The 19,340-nt window shown below is 36.8% G+C and overlaps 1 protein-coding gene across 1 annotated transcript in view; it reads left to right on the forward strand.

The window, feature by feature from the left end:
- MDGA2 (MAM domain containing glycosylphosphatidylinositol anchor 2) overlaps positions 1-19,340 on the forward strand; it is a 1,000,910-nt gene that overhangs the window by 908,381 nt on the left and 73,189 nt on the right. Inside the window, exon 11 of the mRNA XM_054725417.1 lies at positions 18,034-18,211. Within this exon, the coding sequence (XP_054581392.1) occupies positions 18,034-18,211 (178 nt within the window). The remainder of the gene's footprint in view (positions 1-18,033; positions 18,212-19,340) is intronic.

Here is a 19,340-nt window from a genome sequence, read left to right on the forward strand (position 1 = left end):
CCTTCTCAACTTTCTAGGGGATAGTGGATACAGTGTATCCCCTGTCAAGGCGCAACTGTCAGCCCCCACCATCACTTACTTGGGGATCTGTCTGACTCCCAATTCCCGAGGACTGACAGTTGACCAAATGCAAGCAATACGAGACCTATAGCCTCCCACTTCTGTGGAACAGATCTTGTCCTTTCTAGGGCTGGTAGGATTCTTCCGCTGTTGAGTTCCAAACTTTGCTCTCCTAGCTAAGCCCCTATACCAGGCCACTAAAGAAACACCAGTACCTCTCCTCACCCTCCCTTGTTCACCAGGCTTTTTCTAAGCTCCGGGATACTCTTCTGGCATCTCTCTCTCTCTCTTTCCCGGACATCTCTAGGCCTTTCCAACTATTTACTGATGAAAGACATGGAATAGCTATGGGGGTCCTCACCCAGCCTCTAGGGCCAGCCTTCACCCCCATAGCCTACCTGTCCAGACAGCTTGATCCCACAGTTTGGGGATGGCAGCCCTGCCTCCAGGCTCTGGCTGCAGCCACCGCTCTCACCAAGGAGGCCCAGAAGATCTGCCTCCAGCAACCCTTACAGGTCTTCTCCACCCATAGGCTACAGGATCTTCTGTCCCACTGGTCCTTATCTCTCCTTGCCCCCTCTCGCATGCAGGAACTCCATCTTCTGTTCCTCGAGAGTCCTGACATCTCCCTAACTCAGTCCCCAGCCCTGAACCCGGCCACTCTCCTTCCCACTGCCTCCACCCAACCTGTGGCAACGCACTCCTGCCCCGAGGACGTCGAGGCCCTCACTTGACCTTGGGCGGGACTCAGATTTTCCTCTCTGTAATCCTGATTTAACTAAACTGCACATATCCTACCACCCACAATCATTGGGTAAGATCGAGAGGATCAACGGCCTCCTTAAAGACCATCTAACTAAACTCTCTCTAGAAATTCGCAGCTCCTGGCTATACCTCCTGCCCATGGCCCTGACCAGAATCCGGGCTACACCAAGGAGCCACACCTTCTTAAGCCCTTTTGAAATCCTATATGGGAGACCCTTCTTGCTCAACCATCGTCTCCCTACTGACCCTCCTCTCCTGGCTACTTATCTTCCATACCTGCCCTTACTCAGGCAACTGCCCAGGCCAGAACCAGCCGACCAAGACTCCCGAGGACCAGCCCTCCAGCCGGGGGACTCAGTCCTCCTCAAGAATCTTACCTCCAGGTTGTATTTCAGCTCCAGGCCCAGAAAAGCAGCAAAAACAGACAAGTGATGCTGTGGCAGCCTCAGGACCAGCTTTTACCTCCCAAGTGACTCAACAGGATCGCTCTCAAGACTTCACCAAACAGTCCCTTGGGGAAATCATGCTGCTGCACCCCTCAACCAGCATGGAAAACACTCCCTGTTTTTCACTCACTTACCCCATGGCTCCTCCCATCATTAGGCCCACTGGTATCTATTCCTTTAATTTTGCTCTTTGGCCCATGTCTCATGCACTATTTCACTAGTTTTTTGCAGAACAGAATGCAGGCGTTCACCAACCAGAAGGTGGGAGAGATCTATCTGGCCTTGAATTCAGAACCTAGAGACACCTATGTCACCAGAATCCTTGAGACCCTGGGTAGACGCCCCCTCTCAGCAGGAAGTAGCTACAGAAAATGGACCTTCACCCCCTGACATTGCCGGACTCTCAATTTTTTTAAATATCACCAAAAGCCTGGAATGATAGATAGATCCTCCCTTCCCCCAACTGGTGGGCAGAGTATGACATAACCTGCATCTGCGGCCGGGACATTCCCGAGACATTGAACCACCAATCAGCACGTGCCGAGTGCCCTGGGCCCCACCCCTTCACATTCCTCCCTGGGCCCGACCCTTTTTTGTTCCTCCCCTCAAAAGGCGTGTTCAACTCTGCACATGTTGTTGTTCTCCCCTGCAAGACAGCCTGGCTGGGTCCTCCTTCTCCTCTAATCCTGGTTTTTCTACCCTCTTTCATAATGAATCTCGCTCATTAGTGTGGAATAAACTTCCTCTTTTAACTTGTCTGAGTCCCCAACTTCGTTTCCTGTACCTCAAACCTTACACTAGGTATCTTATATTTTTCATTGCAATAGTAAATGGGATTTTTTAGCTTTTCTTTATGAAAATTAATTATTGGTGTATAAAATTGCCATCAATTTCTGGGTATTAACTTTGTATTCTGCTACTTTGCCAAATTCATGTAATAAATTTAGCAGCTTTTTGGTGGCATTTTTAGAGTTTTCTATGTACAATATCATGTCATCTGCGAATGATGACAATTTTACTTCCTCATTTACAATTTTGATGCCTTTATCTTGACATAATTTATATTGAAATTTTGCAAAATGAATCTTTGATAGAAAGCAATATTAACAAAATCATAACCTGATTTATTAAAATGTCTAAAATATGTACTTTACACTTTTGCATTGACTAAATCAACAGTGTTTTTTCTGTAAAGGTGTCTGAGAAAAAAATCAAATTGCTGGATCTATAATGATTAAGGTTATGTATAGCTGCATATAATTGAATATAGCAAAATAATAGGAGCTTAAATGAGATAGCTGTTTATTTTTTTCTCACAAAGAATCAGTTCAAACATCAGTAGTCCAGTGTGACATGTGTTCCACAGTACCATAAGAGACCTAAAGTTAAACTTCTTTTTCTGCTATCAGAGAGTATGACCTTCATGCTTGAGGTTCTCTGATGATCTAAGATAGCTGATGGTTAAGCCTTCACAAATGAATCACAGACCAGAATCAAGAGTAAAAACGAACTATTTTTTTAAAGAAGTTTTGAAAAATAAATTAGTAAGTACCCTTCCTAGCTGATTAGGCTGTCTTCACTAGCCTCCATAGAAATGCCATGCAGCAACTCTACTTGCATCTCATTGGCCAAGATTAGGTCACATGACCACATCTTGTTTAAAGGGAGGCTCAGAAATGTAGCACAACTAAATATTGGATTATTTTGACAATGAGTAAGGGAAATGGAATGGGTTTGGAAGTAGCAGTTCCAGTGAGCTTCCTCTAGTTTTTCACTAAGAAAAGATATTTTATCTCATTAGCCATAAAAATCAGAAAACAATCATACTTTATATTTTAGGATATTTCACAATCTAAATTTTCTAAGACTCAGAAAAAATGTACACAGAGTTTGAAATAACATTTCAACTGTGTTTGAATATGTTTTACATAATATTCTCTTGTTCTTATCCATTCTCCCTTCCACTCTCAATTTAACAATAATCCTATATAATAAAAAGGGGTAATATGCAAATCTACCAAACAGCGGAACGATGGTCATTATGATGTACACTGACAACCAATGGGCAGACACTCATCATAGGAGCTGCCCCCTGGTGGTCAGTGCACTCAGCCAGAAGCCCAGAAGCCAGGCTCAAGGCTGGTGAGCACAGCAGCGGTGGCTGGAGCCTCTGCCGCCTCCGCAGCAGCGCTAAGGATGTCTGACTGACGGCTTAGGCCCACTTCCTCAGAGGGCTTCCAGACTGTGAGAGGGCGCATGTTGGGCTGAGGGATGCCGGCCCCCTCCCCCCCCCACCCCCATGCACAAATCTTGTGCACCGAGCCTCTAGTATCATATAAAAAGATCTTGGTTCCTCAAGCTCTTTGCTTTCATGTGAACCTGGTTTGGTGTATTTGAATGAATGAATGAAATGTATTAGTCAATCCTCTTGTACAATGTTTTCTGTAAAAAGGATATATTATTGACATTTTTTATCCAAAATGAAGAGATACTAAACTCTATTTATACATTTGTGTAAACATTGCTTTTTTTCTTATTGATTTTACTTCTAACCCTATAATTTGAGAACACTTTGAAGATTAAGACTTTTATTATTATCAATAATTGAATTAAAATTATAGTATATCAATATATTTAAAATTTTATTTTATTATTTTCTTTTTTTAATTTTATTTTTCAATTACAGTTCACATTCAATATTATTTTGTATTAGTTTCAGGTGTACAGCTTAGTGGTTAAGCAATACTATACAAAATTGACCCTCCTTTTACCCCCCCCTCCCCAAATGTTTCAAGTACCCACCTGGCACAGTACATAGCTATTACGATATTATTCACTGTATTCACTATGGTGTACTTTGCATTCCCGTGACTATTTTGTAACTACCAATTTTTACTTCTTAAACCCTTCACCTTTTTCACCTAGACTCCAAACTCCTACTCTCTGGTAACAATCAATTTGTTCTCTGTATCTATGATTCTGTTTCTATTTTGTTTATTTTGCTCTTTAGATTCCACATATAAGTGAAATCTTATGGTATTTGTGTTTCTCTGACTTATTTCACTTAGCATAATATCCTCTAGGTATGAGGTGCTCTATCATTGTAGTTTTAATTTGCATTTATCTTATGATTAGTGACTTTTGTATTTCTATTAGACATCTGTATTTCCTCTTTGAAGAAGTATCTATGCAGGTCCTCTGCCCATTTATTATTTGGATTGTTTTGTGTTTTTTTCATGTTGGGTTGTACCAATTCTTTATAAATTTTTATATGAATCCCTTATCAGATGTATCATTGGTGAATATGTCCTTCCAGTCAGTCTTTTCATTTTGTTGACGGTTTCCTTTGCAATGCAAAAACATTTTAGTTTGATGTAGTCTCATTTTTTTCTCTTTTGTTTCCCTTGCTGAAGGAATTATATCATTACTTTATATTGAAGTTTATGAAAATATATTAACCTGAGGCTTCTCCCTATGAGTGTAAAATTGATATCGCAAGTAGATATCTATTTAAGTAGTATCAAGCTAAAGTAGCCTAATGAAACTTCAAAAATATTCATGGCGACATTGTAGATTTTAACTTAGTTACATTGAATTATTCAACAAAGTACATAGTGAGAGTTCAATAATGTTAGCTATTATAAATAATATTACAAAAGAATAATCACTCAATTATTTGAGCAGGAGACTAAAATTAAATTATAGGCATAACTCAAAGAAGATGTAGGTTTTGTTCCAAACCACCCCAATAAATTGAGTTGCAAGCATGCTTGGGAAATACTGTGGGTTTGGTTTCAGACCATCATAATAAAGTGAGAACTGCAATAAAGCAAGTTGTAGTCTTTTTTGCAGTGAAAGGTCTTACCTTACATTTGAAAAAAAAAATTAATACCTGTGAAACACAGTAAAGTAGAACACAATAAAACAAGATATTTCTGTACTTGGTGGCAAATGTAGGACGGTTGGAATCAGAATTCACTAGAAGTAAGGAGTTTACAAGGCTATTAGAGGAAATTGTTGAGAAGTAGGAGGGTCAAGTGGCATTAAGGATCAGAATGTAAAAGTGTTAGTATTTAATCCAGAACATAGCATTAGTAAAACATCTTTGAGATGTAAAGCAATAACCAGGTTATTCATAAAAATAATTGAAGGAAACAATTAAGATTCCCTTTTATCAGAAAATACCAAGATAAATAGACAATATAAAAACCCTGAATCATGATCTATTTGCATATCCTGGAAAAGCTAACTATAAAGAAAGAAGCTTACTGCATTGCTTAATTCCAATTTATTAGGCTTGAAATATATAATGAATTAATCTTTAGATCGAGGTATCCTTTCACCTGCTGATTCGAGCATGACAAGAAACTAATTAGACTGTGTTATTTCCAAACTTGATAGGAAACCATTTTTTTTCCATAGCAATTTATCATTACCTGCTAAAGAATGACTATTTTTTGTTATATATGGTCTTTTGCTTGGTTTTCAATGTTGTTGTTTTGTTTTAATAGATGAAAGTAATAAATGCATGGTTGAAGGGATATGCCAGTAATAAACCCAAACTCTTCCCTGAGGCAATATTGAAATACGCTGTCACTTAATGATTTATATAAAAGTTATGAGCACAGAACTCAACATAACCAGAGCATACATTCACTGGAGTGCTGAAATAAAATTCAAAAATGGAATCAGAATTCTCTTAAATTGTCAGGATTCACAAAATCAATAGCTTTTTGTAGGACTAACCCTCCTTCTAAAGATAGATTAATTACCTTAATCTATCACCCGTTGCTATGTAATTCAGTTCAACATAACCAGGCCTTTCATAGTTTAAAAATCCTTTATCACTTCTTTAAGGAATATGAATAAAGTACACATTTATCAGAAAAAAAAAATTGTGAAAGCAATGCAAGCATTATAATAATAGGAAATGGAGGACAGCAATTAAGAGTGAGAGGGTAGCCTTGAAATTGGACAATATTTGGTTCTTATATCATTTCTTTTGCTTCTTACCTGCCACGTGATGTGAGAAATTTTATTAATTCCATAAATGTCAGTTGCCTTAACTGAAGAAACAAGGATAATAATACCAACCTCATTGGATTTTTATAAGGATTAAATGAAAAGTAATGTGTAAAATCTTTAGTACAATCTTTGGCAAAAAGTTGGTAGATATATATATATATATATATATATATATATATATATATTAATTTTTCGTAGTAATAAAAATACTTTAATGAGTATTCCCTACTATCATCCCAAACTGCAATTCTGCAAATGTTGGAAGATAAACTAAGTGTACTTTTAAAGGATTGGCCTTTCTGATGTCTGGTGATTGAATAAAGGGACATACTATACAGAAGTCATCCTTTAGGTACCCTACTGGCTGGGGTCACAGTGAATTGGATGGAGCTTGAGTTAGTATGGTTTGTACTAAAATCACATCAGAGAATCCTATATAGTAAAAGGCTAGTACGCAAATAGACCAAATGGTGGAACAACTGGAATAACCAGAACAACCGGTCGCGATGACGTGCGCTGACCACCAGGGAGTGTGTGCGGAACATGGCAAGTGTTGGCTGTGGCGGGATGGTGGAGCAGGTGAGCGGGGGTGCCAGACCAAGGTGGGGTGCCAGTCGCTGTCATCGGGGCGAGCCTCTGGTGGTTACTGAAAATTATTTGCTCCCTCACACTGCAGTCCCGCCCGGTGCTCACACCCACTGCCAGCGTCAGCCCCTCTCGCACCTGCAGCCACCCCTCTCACACCTGCAGCCGCCGCTCGCACCCGCTGCCCATGCCCAGTGCCAGTCCAGATCACTCGGCACCATCAGCAGGTGCGAGTGGCAGCTGCCAGCCCTGATTGCCCCTGAGCGCTTCTACAACTCCCCCTGCTCCTGTGGGGTGATCGGGGCAGCAGCAGCCACTTGAACCTGCTGATGACGCCGGCCCTACTTGCACCACTTCTGGCACAGGCCCCAATCGCTCTGCACCATCAGCAGGTGCGAGCAGGGCAGGTGCCCTCAGCGCATGGGAGCAGTGGTGGCAGGAGCGGGGCTGTGGGCAGACAGGGGACTGGGAGCGACAATGGGATGGGCCAGGCAGGGACGGGGAGGATGGGCCGAGACCGGCCCTTGTGCCTACCACAGCCATGCGGCCCACAGTTCCTTTCCAGGTACATGAATTCATGCACTGGGCCCCTAGGGTTTATATAAGCTTAGTTTTTTTGGGTTGGCTTCTTAATTCCCATGTAAAGAACACTGTATTTGTCAAATTTGTTCCCAGAAATTTAATTACAGTATTGAAATATGAATGTACTGTAACTACATTTTTATTTGTTTAAATAAATGTTATATTATGTTTCTTAAAAGAAGGTTGTAATTCATTTTCAGCACAGTTGTCACTTGTTTCTTGAAAAATTATATTTTCCATAATGATACCATTTCCCCACAGGTAGAGATGTGTTATCCTGACTGTGACCAAAGTGACCATTTTTCTGAGCTAGAACCATCCACATACAGTTCTACCACACAAGAACACATTGACTTGTGTAAGCTTAGATAAGAACTTTTCCAATGTTCAAATTTTGTTTCCTTTTCAAACCTTAAGATGTTTTATTATAATTACAGTGTAAAAGAAAGCAGTCTCATTATTTTAAAAATGTCCAATAATCAGAGAATGCTTTGTGTGCTGAAATTGTTATAATTTACGCATGTTCTATCCTTTAAATAAAAAGAAACAAAATTTTATTAAGTGAAAAAGATCACTTAATTATTGCATTAAGATTTACCTAAACTTTACCTCCATATGCCTTATCAATTACACATCAAATCTTTTAAATTCTACCAAACCATGATTCTATAAAGTATTTTATTCAATATGTTTATAAATTCATGATTACAATTCATCACAAAAGTTATTACTAAGTAATTCTATAAAATAGAAAAAATATTTTATCTTATATACATAAAATGTAAGTGAAAAGTTAAAAAATGTTTTCTGGAGCATTTCTGATACTAAATTTTAGCAATTACCTTTGAAATTCCATGTATGTCACAAAGGATCTAAAATGTTCATGCAGTGAGCACGAAAAGAAGGCTAGCAAGATGCATTTGAACATTCAATTTGTTCTGTATGCCTTCGGAGATACAACATTTACCTTTGCTCTTCACTTTTATTAGTTTACTTTTCCAGATATTTTTATTAAAAAAAAAAAACTATAATCCTACCCATATTAATAAAATAGGTGAAAATATAATAATTTTGATAAAACATAAAATTAATTATGTAGCCACCTCATTGAATTGTTTGGGATTAACTAAGTAATGACAAAAATGCTAGAACAGGTCCTAGCATATAGTAGTTAATAAATGTTAATTAATAAATGTGAATCTGAGAAAAAAAGATACCTACTAAGAAGGGCTCCTCCTGGGCTCAAATTAAAAAACAAAAATCTGAGCCTAGCAGCCATTTCTGCACAGGGGCCTCTCCCAGAAACTGCACTTCATGAGAAGCCTGTACTAAACTCCAGCCTCTGCACCGAGCTCCTTCCTGCAGTGTTCCTGCCCTTGCAAAGGAGTTCCTGGAATCCTATTTCAACCAATAGGCCTTCCTCATCCGAGCTGCACAGCTCCAGCCATTGAGAGAGGCTCTATTCTGATCAATCAGGGCAGTGTTTATTGGCTAATCAAACTGTGAGGATTTGGAGTTCTTATTTGCATGAGGTCAGACCAATCAGGGACCGGGCTGGGACTTTATATAAGCCAGCTCCCCTTTGGCCCTGAAACAGCACTTTCCCTTTTCCCTGAGGATTGGATACTCATCTCCCAGCCTGAGCTGAAAAATAGAGTATGTCTCATCAGAGCAGATGAAGCAGACGGCACAGAGTGGAGAAAGCCAAGGGAACCTTTGTGGAGTGGGGCAGACCAGAACAGAGCAGCACAAAGCAGACCTCTGGCTAGACAGCTGTGCTCTGCTCCTCAGCTAAAACACAATTGAGCTGCTTTGCACTGAATTAAGTTTCCTTCTTTATTGCATCCCCGGATGGAGATTCCTGTTTGGCCTTGAATTGGCACCAACGACCATTGGTTGACAGCTATATTTTCAATATTCTCATGTAATTCTTCTAATATATTTTAAATAGTCAAATTGGAGCTGTAAATGAAGTCACATTAAAAATAAAACAAAACTATGTACTAAATAGATAAGATTAGGTGTAATGCTAGTTTTTCTTTTTAACCTATTCCTTTAATGTTTAGCCATCGTATAAACATTAAAAATTTTCAGGGTGTCAAAGGAGCTCCTCTTATACAAATTTCTCTCCTAATATTTGTCTTAATTTTTTGGGAACTACCTTTGTTGTTGTTGTTAACCCTCACCCAAGGATATTTTTTCCATTGATTCTTAGAGAGAGTGAAAGGGAGGGAGGAGGAGAGAGACAGAGAGAGATATATAGAGACAGACAGATATCAGTGTGAGAACGACACATCTATTGGTTGCCTCCCGCATGCTCCGGACTGGCGCCTGGGATCAAATCTGCAACACAGGTACTTGCCCTTGACCAGGAATGGAACCCGTGACCCTTCAGTTAGGCGCTCTAACCACTGAGGGACATCAGCTGGGGCTGGAACTACCTTTTTAACTTAAAATTATAGTACCTTAATATATTTAGACAGTTTCAGCCTCCATTTTTCTTCTTCTATTTTTTCCATTTCTATAATCAACAAACAAGAATATTTTATTTGGTTGTGATTCAAAACTTTGTTCTATGTGCCTGTTAAGTTCTCATTTTTAAAAATCATTCTTGAAATATAGTTGCAAGGTGTTTCATTTTTTACACCAATGATGTTTACCAGAGTCTCCACCTGCATCTGGAGTTCACATCCCTCTAGACAGAGGGCTGCTCACTAAGGTAGACAAGGAAAGAAAACTTCCAAACTGCGTGAAAAAACACTGAGAAATCCATGGAAGCCGTGGGCCCACTCCATGCTGTCTTAACGTGAGGGGTGATATTTTCTTTTGTTTTGTAATCAGGTAACTATTTGTTTTTAGGAATATAAATTAGAAAAACTATGGGGAGTAACATTCAAGACATTCAAAGCTAAATGCAGACTACTAGTATACTATATAAATTAAAAACTTTATAAAGAGCAGTTGGGAATTTTAAATATGCATTTCTAACATTTTTTTTCTAATTCTATTTTAACAACTGCTCTATCGTTATTTAAAATTATAGTAGAAGAGGCCAAGGTTCACAGTCAAAGAATGTGAAGACACACAAACACACACCAGCACAAAACTAAAAACACAGCAAATGAACTTTCAAACAATTTTATAATATCTAAGCAAAAACAGTAGCCTTGAGAGCCTAGGATTTAAATCAAATGGGAGTTTGTGGGATTAGGAGTGGGCAGGAGGCTGTTGAGAAAGAAAAAGTGTTGAATTACAAGTCTTTATGTCAGGAATAAAATCACTAGGAGAAATTGTAATGCAAATACACAGAATCACAAGGCAGGGGGAATATTTTTGTAAAAGTGAGGGGAAAGTAATAGAACAAGCCCTAGGAGTTCCCTGAGAAAGGATCTCAACCCACTGGAGCAGGGACAGTGTGGGCTCATGTCCCACATGTAGCTCAGGAAGACTGCGCAGCTTTCCCAGGAGCTCAGCGCTGCCTGGGGAGCCCTTGACTAGCAAAGTAGCACAACTGAGGCTGATTTTCAGACCTGGAACCCGCTTTTACTTCAGTGTGATGCAGGGGAAGCAGTTAGGATTCACTTCCCCCTACTCCCAAAAGAATAATAATCAAGGGCAGTTATGTTACTGTTCGATTCAAAGAACCTGTGTTTGTCTAAAAAAGATACAGATATATTGACCAGGGGCCAAAGCAGTCCCAAAGATATAAGCAAAAGATGTTAGCACAGGACTAGAAAGGCCAGATGAAGTTAGTTTGAGAGAATGTCAGTAGGAAACAAATAATCCAAGCTCTTGGCATTGACAAGGATATTACGTTGGGGAATGGGCTTCCTCTACCCCTGCCCCAATTTAAGTACTTCCCCAGGTAGCACCCAATGCTTGAAGTGATTGAGTTTAAGCCCAAGTTCATCAAGTTCAAATCTTAAACATGCTGAGTTTAACTTGAATTGGCAAGAAATAGTTTTCCATCATCAGAAATGAGATAAATCAAATTCAGTTTCAGAAAAAGAAAGAATATTCTATTTTTAGGAGATGCAAATAGTGATTATGAAATTCACACTTTTTCTAATTGCTACTTAATATAGCTAACACTCCTCAACTTCATGCTGTAATATTATCCTGAGCCTTACCTCTGAAATCAGTGTTTTCAGACATCATGTATTTTTCAAGCTATCTAAGTCAATGTTCAGAAAAATTATGGTTCATTCCTTCTCCACTATTGGAAATAGTATTCGCTGTTCCAGCAGCAGGCAATAATATATGCAGATTTTCAGCCCTGCTGAATCTGTCCATCAGCCTTCTGATGAACTTCTCACATTTATTATGCTAACTACTGGAATTTGCTTCCAGCACATTATATGCTAGTAATTCAAATGAACTTGCCAGCATTTAGGCAATAGAGTAAGTTATTTAACAGATATATATTATTGTCTCTGTATATATAAACTTTGCTTTATATAGACATCTGTCAATCTAACTATCACAGTTGCATTATTTGCATTATTTAAATTCTGATTTAAACATAGATCCCTAAATGCTTTCTACAAACCTTAATATTGCATTATGATTACACTGAGAGACAAAAGGTATTCTGTACTTTACAATGGCCTATCATGCTTGTGAAAATGCAAATACAATGAAAAACAGATGTTGCCCACATACCTCAGGAAATAACACAACATTTTTAATGTTAGGAGATATTGATATAATCTACTGAAGGATTAGTCATAAATCAATCTGTCAAAAGCTTCAAGCTAGCTTTCAAGAAAAGCTATTTAGCTTTACCTTAGACATAAAAATATAAGCCTTCAAAGAGGAATGGGAAACAAAAATATTAACTATCTGTATATCTAAAAACTATGATGTCACTTCTAAAGGCATTACTATCATAAGCAAAGTATGAAAAACAAAATATTTCCAGAGGTTGAAAAAGTGACTCTAATTCAGAAAAATGTATACTGAATGTGAAGTAAATGAGACTCAAATTTGTAGCAATAACAGAAGAAAGGGTATGTAATTAAATGGATAAGTGCATGCTCTTACTAGTTAGTGGGAAATAGAAATATGGTACATTTAATGTCATGTTATTTATGATATCTTTATCCCCTAATGTGTTATTAAAATAACAGTGCATCTTAAAACTCATGTCACTTTTATCTGAGGTTATAAGGCAATTACATTATAACCCATTAAAATGTTATCTTAGCTAGTTTTTACTCAAGGATAATCATAACAGTATATACTAGGTCATGTAGTACCTGAGTTTTTAAGATCAGCTTTTATTTTTCCTAGCAGTGTGGCTGGTAAGCACGGATGGAAGTTTCCTCTGAGCATATCGATAGCTCTCTTATAGGGTCACTGCACAGCAAATGGAACACACACGTGTATAAGTTCGCTATTCATTGGTGTTCTCCCTCAGCTCCTCCTCTAGGTTCTCACTTGCAGTTCTGAAAATGGTTTGCAACCCAGAAGGGAAGGAATAGATGGCATTTTTTTCCCCTTTCACATTTTAGAATCTATCGCAGCCTTCTGCTTTAATGAAATAATTTTGTTCCTTTTAAAATAAAAAAAATAAAAATATGATTTGTCCTTCTGAAACCTTTGCAAGAATTGCCTTTTAAGTATCCTCAGTGGTAAAAACAGCAAACAGCAGCTTTTCATAAAAATGCCTCCTTGTAGTGTATTTTTAGATTTTGAAGTTACCCCCTAAATCATATGAAAGGAATATATCTCCTAGAAAAATAAAAAGTTAATTGGAAATTTTTTAAAATATAAATGATTAAAAAATGTTCAACACATTACTTTCAAATCAACATTCTAATGGGTCTGATCTGGGACTGTCATTCCATTATGTTTTCAGTCCTATGTTCTCTGAGGGTTTAGCCATATTACCTTCAAACAGTGGACTAATATTTCATTTTTCTGTGTGCAAACATTGCATTCAGTTTTTGCATTTTTACATTTACACAGCTCACTGAGATATAATATGAAGTATTTAATTGCTCATTCCTCAACTGCTGAAGTATATACTTTCATTAAAGTTTTAAATTAAAGATGGAATGAAAGTTATTGCTTTTTTAATACACATATAAAGGTATGCACTCCAAAGTTTGTACTAAGTATAATGACATCAATGTGTCTGCCAACTAAAATTACTTCTGTAATGCATCTCCTAATACCCATAGCCTCTCCTTGGGATGTACTGCGCATATTCAGAAAAGCACACCTTGATTAAACCAGTGTGCCTGTAGGTAATAATAAAAAGTCAAATTATTCTGTATATGTTTTTGATCTAGCTTTTGAAATAAGAGTATTTTGCCTTTATTTAATGCATATAATTTGAAAATCTAAAAACAGTGAAATTGTCATTGACATTATATTATTTTGTAGAATATTTAGCCCCCAAAACTGATGGAAACTCTGTAGTACCCAGCATCAGCTATGCATGAGTAAAGTACTTTCTGTGCAATTAGGTTTTATGTCCATTTTACCAGTATTTAAATTCAGTGATTGGATGCAGTTACTATTAACTGAGTTGGATTTCATGCTGCACTCCTTGGGGGCCAGTGAAATATACACTATCCTGGAATTTAATCTCATCACAACTTTACCACGTTAATGAGCAGACACTGTAGGTATAAACATTAATAAGAAATTCTTTCTGCCTTATAATCTATATGCAAAAAAATACTATAACAGTATTATAACTAAATTGGCTCTGGTAAAAAATAAATAAGAGAGAGATAAATTTTAAGGAAGTAAGGAGAAAGTGATGCCAGAAAGAGTAATTTTGGTTGTAAACAAATTTTTCAGATGCTACTCCCAATCTATACAGCATTAGGAGACTCACATTAACCTCCCTCTGCTACAGTTTCCTCATTTATAAAATAGGGCTAGTATTAGTTTCTACCTGCTAGGAGTCATGGTAAATTATATGTAATAATAAGTGTAATACAGTTAATATAGTGCTGGCACATAGAGAGGACTTATATATGGAGTGGGGTTTTCTTGTTTTTAACTATCTGACCTGAATATACAAGTGAGGAGTAATCAATGTTGATGTATTAGAAGAAGCCATTAGTATTAATGAGGTGGTGTAGCAAGACTGCACTGCGCCTCATCAAATGTAGCCCTGGATCATCAGCATCCAATAGTCTTGTAAAGAAGAAGATTATTTTTTAAATTATACTTTTAAACAAATTGAAAAAATTATATTTCTAGACCTCTTTGAAGCAGAAATGCTGGTGTTTATGCATTGGTGTTAGAATTTGCTCCATGACTCTCATGCATGACTAAATATAAGAACCACTAATACAGAGTATCTAAAACATCACATGTAAAATTTCAAATACCATCCATATTTCAAACTCAGGACAAGGAAAAGCACCTCTGTAAGAGAACGAGGTGCAGCCACAGATGCAGATGTAGGAAGTAATGCAAGAGAGCACTGTTTTAGAATTCAGGGGAGACAGTGTTTAAGAAAATCCACTATTGTCTATCTCTTATTCTACAATTTTCTGAAAAATAAAGAGAAATATTACAGGCATTATGATCAGCCACCATTTGCACTCTCCCCACGCCCCAACACCAGATAGAGTTAAGTCCTCTCTTTACCCCTCACAATTCTATTTTCTCATCCTGATGCTCTCCTAACCCATGTGACCAGTATCTTGTACTTAGCATTTACTATTTTCTGTATTTCTTTATACATACACACGCACACTCATATATATAATACATTCATATATTCCTTCTCAAAATGCATGCTTTAAACTTAAATTTAATAGTATTCCTGCTTTAAAATTAAGTTTATCTATTACTTTTGTAAAATTTACTCATGATGGTGTGTGTATCTTGGGTTCACTTTTAATGCTGCATTTTGTGTTACATTTTATGAAGAGTAAACAATCTAATTATTCTACCTCTTACTGATATTTAGATTATTTTATGTTTTCTATGCCATGAATATTCCTGTCTCCTTGTGTACAAGAGTTTATCTGTTCTTATTGTAATATTGTTTTTATTGCCAAATTGATCTCCATACCTATACCACTCGGCATATTCATCAAGACTGTATTTTTAGACGACAGTTTTCTGTGGATCTCTTAACTTTTTTTATTTTATTTTTTATTGCATATCATTGTGGAGAGACACTGTCTTTTTATTCCAGCCTCTCTTTTCAAGTTCATTTGCATAGCAAACATTTGCATAGTGTCTCCCTCTGGAACACAAGGAAGGTCTGTTTAATGTCTGGTGTAATAAATATAATGTCTCCGTTTTAGATAATGCAGGAGCAGGTTTGGTTACTATCAATTACAAAATACTAAGCTTTCGTAAGCTCAGGGTTTCTCAAACGTGTTACAAACGCAAGTCATGTGTAAAATCAACTGGGCCCTGTAGGACTTGGGAGACAAGGGGAGCCAATGCTAATGTGAAGCTTAGCTATCAGTTTATGCTGATGCTATAGACATCAGATGTACAAAAATCAGATACATATTATAACACAATTATACTTATAGCTACATAAAAAAAGAACACTGAAAATGTATACAAAGAACAGACATTTATAAAAGTGGCACAACAAAATTTTTAGACTTACATTTTTAGAGTAGTTTTAGGTTCATAGCAATAATTGAGCAGAATGTACAATGATTTCCAATATACTCCCTACCCCAAAGCACGCAGTCTTCCCTAATATCAACATCCTCTACTAGAGTGGTATATTTGTTATATTGATGAACCTACATTGACCCATCATTATCAGCCAAAGTCCATAGTTTACATTAGGGTTCACTCTTGGTGTTTTACATTCTATAGGTTTGGGCAAATTTATAATTACATGTATCCCCCATTATGTCATCATGCAGAGTAATTTTATTGTCCAAAGAATCCTCTGTGCTCAGTTTATTCACCCTTCCCTCTCCCCTAAGCCCTAGGAAGCACTGTATCCGTATTTGTGCCTTTTCCAGAGTGCCGTATAGCTGGAATCATAGAGCAGGGGTCCTCAAACTTTTTAAACAGGGGGCCAGTTCACTGTCCCTCAGACCGTTGGAGGGCCGGACTATAGTTTTAAAAAAAAACACTATGAACATATTCCTATGCACACTGCTAAGTCAGCTGCTAAGCAGGACAGGCAGCGACGGCAAAAACACCCGGCGGGCCGGATAAATGTCCTCGGCGGGCCACAGAATAAATATGGCCCGCGGGCCGTAGTTTGAGGACCCCGTCATAGAGTATGTAGCCTTTTCAGATTGATTTATTTTACTTATTAACATGCATTTACATTTCCTCCATGTCTTTTCATAGCTTGACAGCTCATTTCATGATAGATCTAAATAATATCCCACTGTCTGTTTGTAGCACTATTTCTGTTTGCACTTACTTGCTAAAGGACATCTTGATTGCTTCCAAGTTTTGGCAATTATAAATAAAGCTGCTGTAAATGTCCAAGTGCAGATTTTTATGTGAATGTGTTTTCACCTCCTTTGGGGAAACACCAAGGAGCACAGATGCTGGGTCAGATGAAAAGAGCATGTTTAGTTTTGCAAAAAAACAAACTACCAAACTATCCTCCAAAGTGGCTGTGCTGTTTGACATTCCCACCAGCAGTGAGTAAGAGCTCCTAGTTGTCTGCATCCTTGCCAGCATTTGATGTTCTAAGTATTCTGGATATTGAATATTTTAATAGGTGTGTAGTGGTAACTCAATTTTGTTTAATTTGCATTTCTCTTATAATATATCATGGGAAGCATCTTTTTTAATTAAAATCTGTGGCCCATTCTTTAAATGTTTTTTGTTTGTTTTCTTATTGTTGAATTTTAAGAGATCTCCATATATTTTTTATCACAGTTCTTTATCAGCTTATCTTTTGCAAATATTTTCTCCCAGCCTGTGGCTTGTGTTTTATTCTCGTGATATTGTCTTTGGTAGATGAGAAACTTTAAATTAAAGAAGTCCAGTTTATCAGTTATTTCTTTCATGAATTGTGCTTTTGGTGTTGTATCTAAGCTATTGCCAAGCCCAATGTCTTAATTTTCTGTGTTATCTTCTAGAAATTTTGTAGTTTCGTGTTTTCCTTGTAGGTCTGTGATTCATTTTGAGTTACATGCTGTGACGATTGCAATGTCTGTGTCTAGATTCAATATTTCGCATGTGGTTGCCCAGTGTTCTAGAAAAATTGCTGAAAAGACTATCTTTGCTCCATTTCATTGTCTTTGCTGAAGACCAGTTGACGATAAATATGTTAAGTAATAAGTAAACTTACATATCTCCAACTCTCCAGATGAGACTTCAATAGACTTTTGTTTCATATCTCTCTGACGCTTAAATTAGATGACTTTAAATCTGTTTATATGCCAGGTTATTCTGTGATAATTTGGTGATTATCGGCAAACATCTGCAAAATTTGATGCTTATTATAGAACTTTAACTTTAATAAAACACATTTATAATATTAGTACTTTCTTCTTTAATAAAATTTCTGAATGCCTGCCTCTATTTGGTTACAACACAATTAAGTACCTCTGAAGAAAATACTGGGAACATTATTGCATAATTATTTTGATTTCAGGCTGGACAACAGCGTTGGTGGGAACAAGAGATTAAAATAAATGGAAATATTCAAAAGGGAGAATTAATTACATATAATTTGACTGAGCTAATTAAACCAGAGGCTTATGAAGTCCGACTAACACCTCTCACCAAATTTGGTGAAGGAGATTCAACAATTCGTGTCATCAAGTATAGTGGTAAGTAACCTTTTATTTAAAAGTATTTATTTTTATATTAATCTATCTGTAATATGTAGCTTGCAACTATCTACCAAATTTAGATATAAACTAAAATTTAGCATATTGATTTACTAGGTCATCAGCTAAGTGACCAAAAAAATTCCACACTATTTAATCATAGGTGGTAATATTTGATTATAAATGTAGAGATATAAAATAATGTTTTAGCTAACATTAAATCTACTCAATGATGTCATCAATGTTCCTTTTTTTCTACCCCATAGTTATGATGCAATATGTCTGCATTTCATTTTTTTCAAGTTCTTGATGGCTTAAAAATTTATATCATTAAAAGGTTAGCAAATGTCATCAAAAAGTATTTTTTTAAAAAACTAACGGACTTTTTTTTTTTTAGAATAACTTTAAGGTTACATAAAATGGAGAAGGAAGTCTAGACAGCTCTTATATATGCCCTTTCCTCTGACACAGTTTTTTCAATTATTAACATCTAACATTAAGTGAACAACTGTTACAATTGGCTAACTGATATTGACATTTTATTATTAGAGTAAGTAGTTTACATTAGGATTTATGATTTGTGTTTACAGTTCTACAGATTTTGAGAAGTGTGTGATGTTATTTATCCACCATTACAAAACCACACAGAATAGTTTCACTCTCCTAAAAAGTCACTCTGCTCCATCTATTTGGCCCTCCCTTCTTCTTCCAACCCTCAGAACCATTGATCTCATTCTTTATTATTTGTGCTTTTTCCAAAATTTTGGAATCATACAGCATGCAGCCTTTTCAAACTGGCTTATTTCACTGAGCGATACACATTTAAGTTTTTCCATGTTGTTTGTGGCTTGATAATTATTTCATTTTCTTGTCGAATAATGTCCTATGTACAGAGGTATTATAGTTTATCCATTCACCTATTGCTGAAGAGCATCTTAGTAGACTCTTTGGGTCATTATTTTCTTTATATTGCTAATGTTAAAAATATCTAAATGTTCATGTGAGTCTGTATGTGACAATGTGTCTTTACAAACTACATGCATTTTATATTTCTTCACTATTTACATGTCCTACTTGAGAAAAAATTAAAAGTAGTATAAAACTGTAAAATAATTGATCAAAAACTTTA

Source organism: Eptesicus fuscus, chromosome 2, assembly GCF_027574615.1.
Source record: "Eptesicus fuscus isolate TK198812 chromosome 2, DD_ASM_mEF_20220401, whole genome shotgun sequence".
Lineage (NCBI taxonomy): Eukaryota > Metazoa > Chordata > Mammalia > Chiroptera > Vespertilionidae > Eptesicus > Eptesicus fuscus.